Source organism: Oryzias melastigma, linkage group LG7 (assembly GCF_002922805.2).
Source record: "Oryzias melastigma strain HK-1 linkage group LG7, ASM292280v2, whole genome shotgun sequence".
NCBI lineage: Eukaryota > Metazoa > Chordata > Actinopteri > Beloniformes > Adrianichthyidae > Oryzias > Oryzias melastigma.
In genome coordinates, this window is record NC_050518.1 from 22,298,127 (window position 1) to 22,313,155 (window position 15,029).

Here is a 15,029-nt window from a genome sequence, read left to right on the forward strand (position 1 = left end):
CCGGCAGGCTGTAACTCAATCCTGTTGGACTCTTCTCACCTGAGTGTGAGAGCACCTCCTGAAAATGACAGGCAATTCTTTTAAAAAGCAGACAGCAAAAAAGAAAAAAATCTGGATAGGTTGTAGAGTCAAAGTCAAAATGATAAAAGATTCAGTGGAATCCTTGCAGACCGGGGTTCGTTTTCCTCTTTGGGAGAGGTGAGGAATCTTATGTTGGGCTGTGATAAATGTGTCAAACCAGAGACCATCAAATCAGCTGAGAAACTCCTTCAAACCAAACATGTCTGGAACAAGGTGTTCTGGGCTCGCTGTACAAAAACACGGACATGTCATGTACAAAATAGAAGTGGAGAAAGAAATCAGTCAGAATTCAGGCCAGTTACACTTATTGTTGAAAATGTAGAATCAGAAATCTTTAAAGATCTAGTTTCACAAACACACATTTGATCATTATTTTCCTCATGCAGGGATGTGCAACCTTCAACATTTAAAGAGTTGATCAGATTTCTCACCATAACTCAGCAGGAGCCACAAAGTCTTACAAAAATAAGACTCTCCTTTTTTAGGCCTATTTATTATTTTACTATTATGGTAAAGATCAATAAATTATTGTTTTGTTCCTGAAAAATACAGAAATACTTCAAGAAAATTGCATTTTTTTTAAAATATGAAAACGATTACTTTTGACATGACTCCCTTTCAAAATAAATACATAAGATCATCAGTGATTAAAAAAAGATTATACATTTTATTTGATGGATTTTGGTGGAAATTCATAAACTTGGCAAAGCTGAATTAATTAGGAGCTAATTACCTACCTTTACAGTGTTTTTTGGGTCATCCTGATTGTGATCTCGAGTTCTGTGGTATGTGACGGTCTGTCTAAATGTTTTAGAATGATCATGAAGCTGTAAGGCTTGATGGACTTTTGGGGTATTATGGGTATTGTAGTCAGGAGCCTGGTGGAGTAATATGTACTATTGTTCAAATGTTTGTGAATTAGTTGAATAAAGTTTGACTGTTTTGATTTGATGAACGGGCCTCATAGTCAGAAAAATAGGCTACTTTTTAAAATGAAAACCATTTCAATATTTTTTCTTCCACCAAAGGAGTCACAATGGAGGGGTCAAAGAGCCACGTGTGGCTCCGGAGCCTCAGACCTCTGACCTAATGGATGTTTCATTACTTATAGATATAAGGGACATATAGACTCCAGATACCAGGAAATATGGAAAACCCATAAAATCTCAGGATTCAATGCAATAAAATCAGTGAAAATTGCATAACTTTTTTTTTCCCTCTGCTTTTTCTTTTTAAAAACCTGATGAAATCTTAAATATATTATTCAATTGAGAAAAAAATGTGTATTTATTAAGAGGAATAGTTTCTGAATGAGCGATTTTCCTTTTTAGGATTATGTATTTAAAAAAAAATCATATATCAAGCAGGTCCTGCAACCAGACAGTCTCATAATATCAGTAATACTGGCACCATGTTCAGATAAAACAGCTGATCCCAAAGGCAGATAAGTGCTTTTGTGCACAATATTAGAAGCCAGAACAAAAGGAGAATAATATTTGAAAAAAAAAAAAAAGGAAAGAGGAAAGTCACCGTGAAAGCCGACAGTGTGACAAGATAGTAGTATCATAATGTGCCAGTCTGTTATGTCTCTGGTAATTCAGCATCTTGCAATACCCCTTTTATAAATACAATTTACATTCATAACAAGTCAAAGAAATAGCTCTGCATCTTTTACTTTGAAAAACCTGTGCAACAAGGAATGAATTCATGAAATTTAAACCAAAGTTAATGGTAATTTTTTACATAAAATTGAGATTTAAGGCAAAATATGGAAAAACTGTTAAACTTGTAATTGACCCTCCAGGACAGCAGGTGGCGACAGTTAACTTTATTATCACCACCGAAAAAGAGAGAGCGGCGAGGCTCCCGTGACGTCATTGAACTCAACGCCCACTTTCTGCCAGTCGGGGCAACATGGCGGCGTTAGGTGTCATTGTGGACCGGTTGGTCTCTGTTTGGGTGAAGCCGGAGGTCCGCCGGAACGTCCCCTGGATGTTTTTACTCATCTCCCTCGTGGGCTCAGTCCTGAAGGAGCTGGAGCTCGTTCCTCAGACGTATTTCAGCAGCAGCAAAAACGTTTTTAATGTGTAAGTACCGGTGAAGCATCTTGACTGAACTCACAGAAGAACGATGAGCTAGCGTTCAGTTTAATTTACAGCTTGGACAAAAGCTGGAACGTCAAAACAATTTTAATGTATTGCTTTTCTAAAGGTTTGACGGTTTATCAAACACTTTTTAAAAAAGCCGGTCTGTGATTTTTTTTTTTTTTTTTAATGGCGGCACCTGCTGTTGAGAAGCATCAGAAAGTGTTATTCAGACGTCATTGCTCAGTTATAGATTATATTAGTGCGTGGGAAAGATTTAAGTGAAAGGTTACCTTTAAAGCGGAAGTCAGTCAGCTTCATCATTTCAAAATAAAATGAAAATAGCCTCAGCACACCCTCTATAAAAATCTGGAGTTTTCTTCTGTAAAACTTATAGTTTAATTTTAGTTATTTCTTTTATAAATATACTATTTTATTAGTATTAACTTATGTATTCCCTCTTTTTTATTTTTAATTATTATATATTTTTATATTTTATTAACATCCTTTGATAATCTAGCCCCTCCTTTGTCTGCTATTTATTTCATGCTTCTATTTACAGAGATTCTGGAAGGAATATTGCAGAATTTATCTAAATTTCCACTATTCCAATTTTTTTTTCACTTGGAGTTACAATCTTTAATTGTGGTCTGAGAAATTATACCTTTTTAGAAGAAAAAAAAACAGTTGGAAGAAAGACATGCTTGTTTTCATTCATTCATTCGTTGGGCTTCTACATGCATTTTTAAGTGTACAATCAACTTTACAACAATCGAACTGATGTTATATAAAGTAACAAAAATGATTTTGTTGTGGGTCAACACAAACATTTATTTAAATATATTTAAATAACACATAATTTAGCTTTTTGTTAAATATAGGTTTAGTGTTATTTATTTTCAGAGTTTGTTTACTTCTTAAAACACCTCTGTGTTGTTGTTTTTGAGCCTGAAGTGCGTCAGTCACATAAATATCATTATATTCAGAAACAGAAATAAAAAGTCACAGTTGCAAATTCTTAGTTTGTTTATCAGATCTTCTTCCGGGAAATTTGTGGAGAGAAACAGCAACATTTTCAACTCCTCCAATCAGGATCAAGCAGATTTCTGCACGCGCTCAGTCAGGCTTACTGAAAAATAGAGGAGCCTTGTTGTTTTTAACTGCTGAAAGTTCAAGCTTTAAGTCGTTGCAGTTGTTTTTGTTTTTCTGCGTTCTTAGAGGCTGAACTAATTTTTATCAAGAAAATGTCAGTTTGTTTGTGTATTTCATGCGAATACATTACAACACTCTTCAACTGTATCCTGGATAGGAAACATTCTTGTTGCACAACATGTCATAGATTCAGTACATATATATATATATATATATATATATATATAAACATTGATATAATTGCTTCATCTCATCTTTTTGAAGACTTCTAAACATTTCTGAGCAAAAGATGTAAAAGTTGTGATGTAAAATAGGAAGTTCTAAGTCATTTGTGTCAGATGTGGCTTATTATCGGGTATTTGTCTTTCTTATGAATTTCTCCATGGTTACAGGCCGCTTTTAATTTGAAGTGAAGCTGTGTGTATTCTGTGTATTCTGTATGTTATTTTAGATCCACTAATGATGTATTTCAGTGTTAACTAGGGATGTAAAGGATACATGTAGATAGGTATTGAAAAATCGATCACCTGACATGGATGGAGCAGGTATCCAGCCAGTCGCTAATGTTCTCGAAGCAGGAGATGCTAGGAGCTCGCCGCTTGTGCCTACACTTTGTGTACTGACTTACTTACGTCTCTGATTTTCCTTTTATGGTCACAAAGCAATAATAAAGGATCTTTTCCCTTTGCAGAAAGACAACTGATAGCACCAGCAGTGAAACGGTCTGGAAAATAAAAATCCACCCAAACGACTTCTGATTGACCCCCGCATCTTAGACGAAACAACCAAAATCAAAATTGAACAGTAGTTATCTGTTAGCTGCGTTTTGGATTTAATGCGCTAAATGTTCGTTTTTCATTTTTGATTTTAAGTTGAAAAATGAATGAACGAATGAAACACGGATTGAGTTTCTTTGTTAAAAGTAGAGCTGCCACAATTAGTCGACTAATCGACTATTAAAATAGTCGACGACTAATTTAATAGTTAGTCATTACTTTATATTTTATATCATATGGAGTCAAAGTGTATTAAAGTTGAAAGTTATAATGGCAATACGCTATCTTTTTTTATTATTTTGGCATTTATTTAAGTTTTTAAAGCTAATTTGGAGTTTAACTAATATTTCAGCTACATTCCAGCTATTTTGGCTAATTAAGGGTGTTTTTTTCCAGTTTTTTAGGCTAATCTGGGTTTTAACTAATATTTTAGCTGGATATTAGCTTCTGTGTTTTGAGCTGTCAACCTTTGCATTTTTTAGCTATCAACTTCATTGTTTTTAGCTATCAATTTCAGCATTTTTAGCATCTTCAGTGGCCAAATTCAGCTTACAGCATTTACACTAGCATTGTTCTAGTTAATGCTTTATATCTAGTTTTTAGTTAGTTTAAAGCTAACGATGGTTAAGGTCTGTGCTTTACATCCAGTTTGCGCCTGACAAATAAAATTGGTGATTAGTCAACTATTGAAATAATCGTTTGTGGCAGCACTAGTTAAAAGGTATTTTCATGTAAAGTTTTACATTTTAGATGAGGAATAAATATGGTCACAAAAGTTAGATGAATTACGTATCGATTCATGGACCGTCTATAGAGATGTGATTGAAACCGCGTGAGAGGGAAACGCGCAGCTCCAGTGTTAGCAGCTGGTTTGTTTGGACGTGCTGATATGTTAATGCATGTGTGATGAATGTTAACATGCGAGTGTTAATGTCGCCGCCTCATTGCTCCTGCAGGTATTTCGTCAAAGTGTCCTGGGGGTGGACGCTGCTGCTCCTGACCCCCTTCCTGCTCCTCTCCAACTCCCCCGTCAGCAGAAGCGTTTCCTTCCTGGCCCGGCGGCTGCTCTCGCTGGCGGTGGCGACGGCCGTGTGGTACGTCTGCACCGAGACCTTCTTCTACATCGAGGACGCGACCGGCTCGTGTTTTGACACCGCCGCCTCCGTCCCGGTGAAGGACTTCACCTCCAAGGCCAGCTGCAGGCGGGCGGGCTTCCACTGGGACGGCTACGACATTTCCGGACACTCTTTTATCCTGGCGTACTCCACGCTCCTCATCGTGGAGGAGACGGCCCCCATGGCCCTGGTGAGGACAGCTCGTCTGTCTACACTCCCCAGGATGGTCCTGGCTCTGCTGTATGTGGCCTTGAACCTGATCGTGGTCATATGGGTGTGGATGTTCGCGTGCACCTCCGTTTACTTCCACGATCTCTCACACAAGTTGCTAGGGACCGTCTGCGGGCTGCTGGGGTGGTTTCTGACTTACCGGGTTTGGTATTTGACGCCGTGCTCGCCGGGTCTGCCCCCCCAGCTGCAGTCAAAGGAACAGAAGCAGCACGCCTGAGGCCGAATCCGCACTGACCTCCACGGACGGCTGCAGTCCAAACAACAACACTAACCATGACGCACGGGGGTCCAGCGCCAGCCGGGATGCTTGAAGCTATTTTAGGTTTCCTCTCCTCACTCGGAGCTGTTATTGTTCACGAGGGACCAGCAGCTGTCTGCATTCACCCCGCCGACTGTGTAACTCCAGAGAAAAGCCGCTCCGCCAAGACCAACCGCCTAAAAAAGCTAGGACAGTCCTCACTCACCTTTCATATATTAAGAGTAAATAAAAAACAAGATCTGGATAAAAGAACAAAAAAAAACCTAACAATTAGAGTTTTTATTGTTAGTCATAGCTAATATAACACGCTAGCATCAGTTTAGTCAGTTATATCAAGCTAGTAGCATTAAAACGATGTTTTAACCCTTTAATACTTGAGGCGTTGCCGGTGACGTTTCAACTCAAAATCTTTAACGTACTGTAACTTTTCAATCGTTACAATTGAAGGAGAGAAGCCGCAGATGCTAGGAGCTTGCTGCTTTTGCGGTATCCCGGACAAGACCCTGGTTTACCTATCAGGTGCTCCGATAACACGACAATTCCAACACGATAATGATTGTGTTAACGGTTTAAAATTTACAGTAAATGAAAGAATATAAACACTGGAGCTCCGGTGTTAAAGGGTTAACTTGATTTGCCTTACTTGTCACATTCTAGGGTTTTTCTTTTTACTATTTTGGTCCATTTCTGCATATTTATTTACAGAAACTTCAAAATCATTTCACCGATTCCTAAAAAAAACAGAACCTGTTAAAGAAAAGATAAATGAGAATGTCTTTTTCTGTGCTTGCTGCCTTATAAAGCTTATTTTTTGATAAAAAGCTGCAGGAGGGAACACTTAACTAACTATAGATCTATGGTGGGGATATTTTTGAAGTAAAAAACTACCTTCAGAAGGAAACTTCAGCTAGATGCGGAAGTGAATTCTGGGTTTTGGATTGTAGGGAGTATATATTATATTTTTAGAGCCTAATTTATTTCAGTGGTTGAATAATTAATGAAGTCCAGCAAGATTTATGATTTCAGAGACTGCAGAACAATGAACACCGTTGGGCTGAAAAAGAAACGAGTCTGCAGATTTACGTCTTCCGTCGATGTTTTATTTTCTCTGCGGAAAAGTTTCTTCTTTTCCACTTTGGGAAAACCGATTGTTCTGGATTCTGGAGCTTTACTTGTTTTTAATCATCTAAAATAAAACACAAACTGATGAGTTAAGAGAAGAGTTCCGTGAAATAAATCCACTAATATTCTAGTTTTTAAGCTAAATCCAAGTAATCTGGAGTCACAAAAGTGTCACACCAGTTGTTTTGTTCACACTTTGTTCACAAGTCTTTGTGTGTTTGTGTTGCTGCTGCAGAACTAATTGTGTGACACTTCAGTGCCAAACAGCATCATCTGTGTCTGCACCAGGAAGAGTTTCTAATGTCAGAAAATGACTTTTTGGTCCAAATATGTTTGTTTAAAAGTCTTTCGACAAATACAAAACTCGACACAAGAAAGTGTGTGTAACCAACGGCTGTATTTATTATAGATGTGTTCATTTTTGTTGTAACTTCCTGAATGACTCTGAATTTAGAAAAATAAAAAGCGACTTGTGTATTCTGTTTTTCTTTATTGATGGCAACTGAAAAAATTAAGGCGTATGAACAAACATCATAAAAAGCACCATAAATTAATGCATATATAGAGAGAGATAGAAATATAAAAAATAAAAGTAAAAAATACTGTGAATCATAATTGCCACAAATCACAGCTAATATTTCTTGAACTGTCTGGGATCCAGGGAGTGCAGATCCAAGCGCTCAGGTGGCGTGCTGACAGCTGTGCTTGGAGGACATTCACGTCCTGATGGCCCCTCCCTCCGCGCTGCAAGACTAAAGGTCATTCTGAGCTTTGAAAGATCATCCTGCACAACTGAAGGATGAAGGATGAAGATCTGAACCCTCCAGAGGAGGATCAGGGCTTCTGGGAGCTCATCTGTTCAAATGGGAATTCTGAATTTGACCATTTTTAAATTCAAAGTTGAGACTTGAAGAAGTCAGGATTATACTTGGATTATTAGAATATCAGAATTCTGACCCAGATTAGATGTCCTGCTTGATTTTTTAAAAATAATTTACCAATTAGTTAAAAGTGAAATAAATTCAGGGTTTAGAATATCTGGATTCTAAGAAAAAAATGGATTGTAATTAAAATAAATTTCTAAGCAAAAAAAAAATATCACTGACTTAAATCTCAGAACAAAAAGCATCGTATTGGTTTATTTAAAAAAGATATATTTTAGCAATCCAGCACAAAAAATGAAAGTCAGATTTCTAACATTGTGATTCCTTTGATAATATTAGCACAACAAACACGTTTTTGTTGTCCAAGTTAAAAAAAAATATAATTCTTTGCGATTTGTGGGTCCCTTTTTGTTGTTTTTTGTTTGTTTTTTTTCACAGTAAAACTTCCTGATGTAAAGTATATTCTTAGAAAAAGTTGTATTAATTGGAAACGTTTTTACTGTTGACCTGATCTTGACACTGGCTGAGACCTGCAATCGTTGCAAAAAAGGAAACTGCAAATAAAAAGAAATGCTACAAATAACATGAAACTGCTGCGAAGAAAATAAATTCTGCTGCAAAAAAACCCCCAAAAAACGCTGCTTTAAATAGAAAAAGAACGCTGCTGCAAATATAAGAAAATGTATTATAAACAAAAGAAACACTGCTGCAAATAAAAGAAACAGCTGCAAAAAAAAAAATGATGCAAGGACACACCACAAATAACAAGAAATGTAGCTGCAAATTAAAAAAGAAATGTTGCAAATAAAAACGCTACAATGGAAGCGAAGTATCGAGGATGGTTTTTGCTGATGCACAAGCTATGAGACGGAGTAAAAGAAAAAGACTAGAAAGTAAATGAAGATGTTCGTGCTCGTGTCACTGTGTGTTTTTTTTTATGTCTTATTTGGTTAGACCACGTAGCCACAGCTTGTTAGCTTCGGCTAACACAACGAAACCCAATATGGAGAAAGACCACTAAAGACAGGAGAACAGAGTTCTGTGACTTCACTCCAATATGAAGCAAAACACAGAACATGCTCCCCTGTATTCTGTTTTTTTTGTTTTTTTGTTTTTTTTTGTAGCAGTATTGCTTTCTATTTGCACCATTTCTTTCTATTTGCAGCATTTCTTTTTATTTGCTGTTTTGTTTTCGTTTGCACAGTTAGTTTTTAATTTTGTTTTTGCAGTATTACCCAAACTTTTTTCAAATATTTTGTGTTAATTATCAGGGTTTTTTTCCGCTAAATAGAGATCTAAACACACTTTTTTTCCGCTGCTCATCTCCACCCTTCACCTCCATCTTCTCTCTGCAGCAGAACACCGGAATGACCTTTCAAAGCTCAGAATGTCTCAGTTTAACCCTCAGAAGGAAACTCTTCTGCGAGTCTTTATGGCAAAAAAGTGACGAAGCTAAAAACTGAGACACAGAGTGAGGAAAGAGCTGAGCTATCTTCCTAAAGTCTGACATAAGCACTGCTAGAAGGCTTTAGCTTCAACTTTTTCCATTTTTACGTAACCCTGGAGGATTATAAAAATCCTCTCTAAACAAATTAAAATAATCCATCAAATGATGTTCAAACAAGGAGCGAATCAACAGAAGAATGATGGGATTCTCTGTATTGCTGAGGGGCGTCTCCAGCTCGCTGGGTAACTCAAACCCTGTGTGTCCTCACGTCACAGCACACTTAGACAACCAGACATGCAGGGACAGCAGACATCCCAGTGCAGCAGAACTGTGCCATGGATCCACACCTCCTCCTTCTACTTTAGTGAGTTTCTGCTATGCAACACTGGAGTGTGTGTCTTTGTGTTCACGTGTGTCATGTGTCAAAGGAATAGTTGGATATTTTGGGAAATTTGTACCAGTTTGGGTGGATTTCAAGATAAAATAAGGTTAAAAATCTCATTGTACTGTGCTCTAAAGGTTTGTGAAACGTTCGCTCTTTCAGTCTGCTCAAGAACGTCACCATTTATTGTTAAAGTCCAACTCTGATCATCTTTTGATCTATTTTCAAGGCGTTACTGGTGGTTTTTTCATTACAATTATGCCGTTTTAATCAAATATTAAAACCTGTATTGTTTTATAGGACATGGTTTCTGCAGGAGTTCATTAGAAATTTACCTGTGAGTTGAGGGTGGGACTGTTGGCTAAGGGCAGCACCGCCCCCACTTCACGTTACTCATGTATTACATACTCTCTAGCTAGCTCGGGTCAGAAAACTTTAACAGTAAAGGAGCAATTTGGGCTCGTTTTCTACTGATCAAAACCTAGAAGGAGCCCCAAAGTCTTAGATTAGCCTTTAGGACATTTGGATTTGTATTCATGACCTTTTTTCAAATGATAAATATGAATTTTGTCTATTTTTTTGGCTTGAACAAAAGCAAAAATTTAAAGAGAACCTAGCATCTCTCAAAATGGGATTTTTTTTTTTCTTTTTACGTCTGACAAAAGCTCAAATAACTTTTTTTGGTCTTTTTCCCCTCTTTGTCCTCAGCAGTCTTACACTGCTGGGTTTTGTTCTTTTAGTTTGGGGTGTTTGGGGTTGGACCTTGCTAGTCTTTGTTTGTGGGCTTTATTTATTTGTTTTCTTTAAGTAGTTCTGTTTAGGAGGAGCTGCTGACTCCGACGGTCAACATGGCTGGGTCAGCAGTCTCCATGACTTATTTGACCAAGGAGCCACCATGGAGAGATAAAATAACCTCATGTGGATCTGCAGGTCGCAGACTCTTGACCTAGCTTACAGCCCAACCTAACATTAGCAATGCAACAAAAATGGCGAGCAATACTTGAGCTATCCAGCCATTCTGTTGTTATCCAGATTCCAGCTCAGACGAGGAAAACAAAGACGTTCATGGATCTATTTGTCTGTAAGTGGATGCATCAGAGCTTGTGGCCCATCCAGAGTATTTTCTACAACAAAAATACGATCTTTGTCAAATTGCATTATTTTTCTGCTCCTGATTTATAACGGTATGAATAAAGAACCACTCAGTAATGCAATTTTAAGGTTAATTTTCTTCATATATTTTATAATTTATCATTTCAATATATTTCATAATTTTTGTATATATGCTTAATTTTCCTAATATATGTCCTCCATCATAAAAAAATGCCTCAAGAACATTTTAAAAACGCCAAAAACACGATTTTAAAGAAACTAAATGTGTTTATGAAAAATGTGATCAAATCTTTTAGCCTAAAGCTGTAAAACACAATACATGAAAAAAAGCCTAATTTTTCGGTAAGGATCTCACTTCTCTGTGATGCATTAATGTTGAAATTCACCGCAATGGTTTTTCCTAATCACACCTAAACTCAACTGTAAAGAAACATGATTTTAAAATATTTATCTAAAATATTTGGAACGAAAGAAGACTTTTTAACAAGTGTGGGTTAAATAAAGTTTTTGCTCTGCTCTGACCGGAGTAAATAAATATGATTTTGGCTCAGTTTATGCAAAATAAACCTTATATTGAGGTACTTGACGTTCATGCATAGATGTGTGAAGTTTTAAGGATGGATGGTGTTTAAATCCTCCGTAAAGACAAAACCCCGAACCTGTTTTAGGAATTAGTGTTTTCAGATGTGTGATGCTGAAGAAGACTTCAGTGACTGAAGTTCTTCACGATTCTGTCCCTCACTCCCACTAACTCTCACTGCCCAGCAAGAGAATTTCCCAAAATGTTCAACCATTTCCTCAAACTTCGCCTCGGCTCTTTCCTCGGGTTTTCTGGCAGTTTCTGGCAGCACAAAGCAACTGGTGGATTTGCAGACGTGAATAGTGAGCGTCACTGTGGCATGCGAACCCCTTTCGTTGTGGTGATCTGGGGCCGGATCGGATGTGATGCGTGCCTCCAGAAAGAAAAGGAAAGTCAGGAGCTCCACATCCTCGGAAGGGGAACTAGATGAACTGCCAGAAAATGTGCTGTCAGGAATTTCTTACTGTGGAATGTTTTAATATTTCTTTGTTCACCCAGGTTATAATTAATGTTCTCTATATAGACTCGTATGTTTTCCTGCAGTCATAAAACAGTACAGAAAAGTTGAAACATCACACAAATACACAGACATTTAACACAACAAGTGAGCATTCACTACATGTATTTCTTTTTTAAATACCAGTAGGCAAAGTAGCCCATCCCGCCCAGCGAGCCCATGAGAAAAGAGGCTCCGAAGAAGGATGGAGGCTTCTTTTTTACCATCCGGAAGGCGTTAGGGAGGACCGCCGACAGGAGGGTGGTGTGGATGTCACCCAAGACCTTTCGGAAAGCATAGCGTTTCTGCACGCGCACAAAGAAGGACTGCAGGTTGGGCCGGCTGCCGTCCTCCCAGTATTTCTTAGAAAGTCCCAAAAACTTGAGCCTGTGCAGCAAGGCTCCAAGGCAGATATCAGCTAGTGTAAATTCAGGTCCACAAAGCCACAACTCGCACTTTTGACCTGCAACAACAGAAATGTCGACTCGTGAGGCAAAGCGGCACACTGGCAGCTTACGTGCATGTTTGTGACGCCGACCTTGATACTCCAGTTTCCTCTTCTCTAGCTCCGCCTCCACTTGATCCAGAACCATGGCTAGCTCCCCCAGAATCTTCTTCAGGTAGTTCACATTGTCGTGGTCCAAAATTTTCGCCTGCCCAAACAAATTCAGGAGATTAAATTTACTACTTAGTTCTTCTACTTTAGACTTGTCGAAAGCAAAGAAAATCACAAAAATGTTGTTCTAGATAAATTCATAAATCCCAGTTTTAAAAAGCAATAAGTTATTTGAGTTATGTAGCTTTGAAAGACATTATTCTTTAGTGATGATGATCCGGCAAAAGGTTAGCTGTACACAGAAAAGAAGAAGTCTCTTAAAATTTCTTAAAAGACAAAAATAACAAGACATATGGCATTACCTGTGATAATGCTAGTGTAAATGCTCTAAGTTAAATGTGGCTGCTGAAGATGCTAGAGCTGATAAATAAAAATGCTGAAAATAGTTGCTAAAATGCTGAAGCTGAAAGCTTGCTAAAATGTTAGCTAAATGCTAAATTCGCCAACGATACTGGAAAACTACCTAAAACTTCCAAAACAGCTAGCATATTGTTAAAATATAAGCTAAACTCCAAATTAGCCTAAAAATAGGAAAATTATGCTGAAGACACTAGAGCTGATAACTGAAAATGATGAAACCGAAAGCTTGCTAAAATATTAGCCAAATGCCAAATTAGCGCAAGAAACCGGAAAACTGTCTTAAACTTCCAAAACAGCTAGCATTTTGTTAAAAAATATTAGCCAAATTCCAAGTTAGCCTAAAAAACTGGAAAAATGTTTAAATTATCCAAAACAGTAAGCATGATGTTAAAATATTAGCTAAACTCCAAATTGTCCTAAAAAATGGATAAATGACAAAATTAGCTAAAACAGCTAGCATAAAGCTAAAATATTTGCTAAGCTCCAAATTATCCTAAAAAAACCTAGAAAAAAAGTCTAATCTTGCCAAAACAGCTAAAATGAAAGAAGAGCTAATTCCAAATTATCCTGAAAAACTGGAAAATTTCTATTTGTTTCAATATTTTTGCATAATGCTAAAATATTAGCAAAAATCCAAATTACTCAAAAAAACTGGAAAATTTTCTGAATTAGCCATAAACAGCTAGCATGTTGCTAAAATAAAAGTTAAACTCCAAATTACCCTAAAAACAAAAACATTTGAATGGTGTTTCTAGCCGAAAGAATGTAGAAGTTCACAAGTTTCAAATGCACAAAATGTTTGAATGATTTGAGCAATTTCTTTCCTGTAGGGCATTTTTTGCTTAATATTTCAAAAACTATAAAGTTTATAAAAGTACACGCTGTAATGTCCTGAACGAGCTGAACGTTTTGATATCAAGATTACTGAAATCGTAGAAAGTGTGATTGAGTTATTTTGTGCTAAAACATGTACGTAAAGGAGAATCACAATCGTGTGAATGGTTGAAAAGTTACAGTAAACAAAAGAACAAACTCTGGAGCTCCGGTGTTAAAGGGTTAAAAAGTCCAAGAAATCAAACTCACCATTAACTTCTTCTGCTTGGAGAGGTACGGTTCTGTCAGCTGAGGCTCCTCGTGGTCCAACTTCATCAGTTCTGTCGCAGCGTTAGCCAAGTGCCCTAAAACAATACACAAACACACAAAGTCACATGGTTTGTGTATTTACCTCCTCTGTGAATAATGTATAGTAGCCAAAACTCCTTCATTCACCAGGAAACTTGTCTGTATCCTGCAGATGAACGACAACAACGCTCCAAGAGCAGCAGTTCTATCGTCTAAATTACACACTTTAATTCAGAAATATTTAAAAAACAGTAAAATAAATATATATTTGGTGAAATGCAAAACGTTCAATAATATTCTGTTAAAATTAACATTTTTAACCCTTGTGCTATCTATTCGGGTCCAGATGACCCGCCCTAATATTGATGAGTGATCTCTCCCATGATGAAGGTGGGCCAGATTTTATGTCTTCCACAAACACCAGTGGAGATAAGAAATCCTTGGAAAAACATCACAGGTGGCATCCTGTAACAGTTCCACGCTGGAATTCACTGAGCTCCTGAGAGCAGAACAAAAAGTCTGCAAGTCTAAAGTGCTTCATTTTTGTCCAGGTCATGTGATTAGGACACTTGATTCTGATCATTTGGAAGGGTGAGTGAATATTTTTGGTAATAGTATTTTTATTTTTCATATTTTATCCCCAATCATTTCTGGTTTTATGTTTTTATTTCCATTTTCTGAGCTCGTGAAACACTTTTTGACATCAAAGTTCTTTACAGAAAACTGTTCCTACGGACTTTAAATGAGAAATAACCCTGTTTATATCCAGGATTTCTGCTGTCAGATGCCAAATTTTCAAATTTAAACTTAAGATTCTTACACTCGCTTCCTGGAATCCAGACACTTTTTTTAACATTTTAATTCTGAAAGAGGGATTTTAAAAGCTTTTGCATGTTTTTACCTCATTGAGGATTCTCATCCCGAAACCTCCAGAAGTTCTTAAGATTTTTTTGTTTTTTCTGCACAAGAGACTGGTCCATTGCTGAGTTACCTCAGCTTGAAACAGATCTGCAGACTTATCCACTCGGGAATACACTGATTCTAAATAAAGAGCTGAATGAGATGTTTTTTTAAGAGTAATGTTGCAGCTGCAGGAATATTTCTGTTTAAGACCAAAGTCTGGATGAAAAATCCAATGAGCCTGAAATGCTGATAACAAAAATGTCATGTTTACAGCCTTTTTATGGCTTTTTTGGTTATTCTCCAACA

The 15,029-nt window shown here is 37.2% G+C and overlaps 2 protein-coding genes across 3 annotated transcripts in view; one reads left to right on the plus strand and one right to left on the minus strand.

Moving 5' to 3' along the window:
- The first annotated feature begins 1,930 nt into the window (after positions 1–1,930).
- On the plus strand, positions 1,931–8,329 carry fitm2 (fat storage inducing transmembrane protein 2). The gene is made up of 2 exons (XM_024292166.2): positions 1,931–2,168; positions 5,050–8,329. The coding sequence occupies exons 1-2, from the start codon at positions 1,996–1,998 to the stop codon at positions 5,654–5,656; spliced, it is 780 nt and encodes a 259-aa protein (XP_024147934.1). The 5' UTR covers positions 1,931–1,995; the 3' UTR covers positions 5,657–8,329.
- A 3,474-nt stretch (positions 8,330–11,803) lies between these two features.
- The window catches only part of gdap1l1 (ganglioside induced differentiation associated protein 1-like 1), a 42,557-nt gene continuing 39,331 nt past the window's right edge, over positions 11,804–15,029 (minus strand). For both annotated transcript variants that reach the window (XM_024292171.2, XM_024292170.2), the window contains exons 4-6: positions 13,782–13,876; positions 12,261–12,375; positions 11,804–12,185 (exon numbers count right to left, since the gene is read on the minus strand). In XM_024292171.2, the coding sequence (XP_024147939.1) occupies positions 11,842–12,185; positions 12,261–12,375; positions 13,782–13,876 (554 nt within the window). In that variant the 3' untranslated portion in view covers positions 11,804–11,841. The remainder of the gene's footprint in view (positions 12,186–12,260; positions 12,376–13,781; positions 13,877–15,029) is intronic.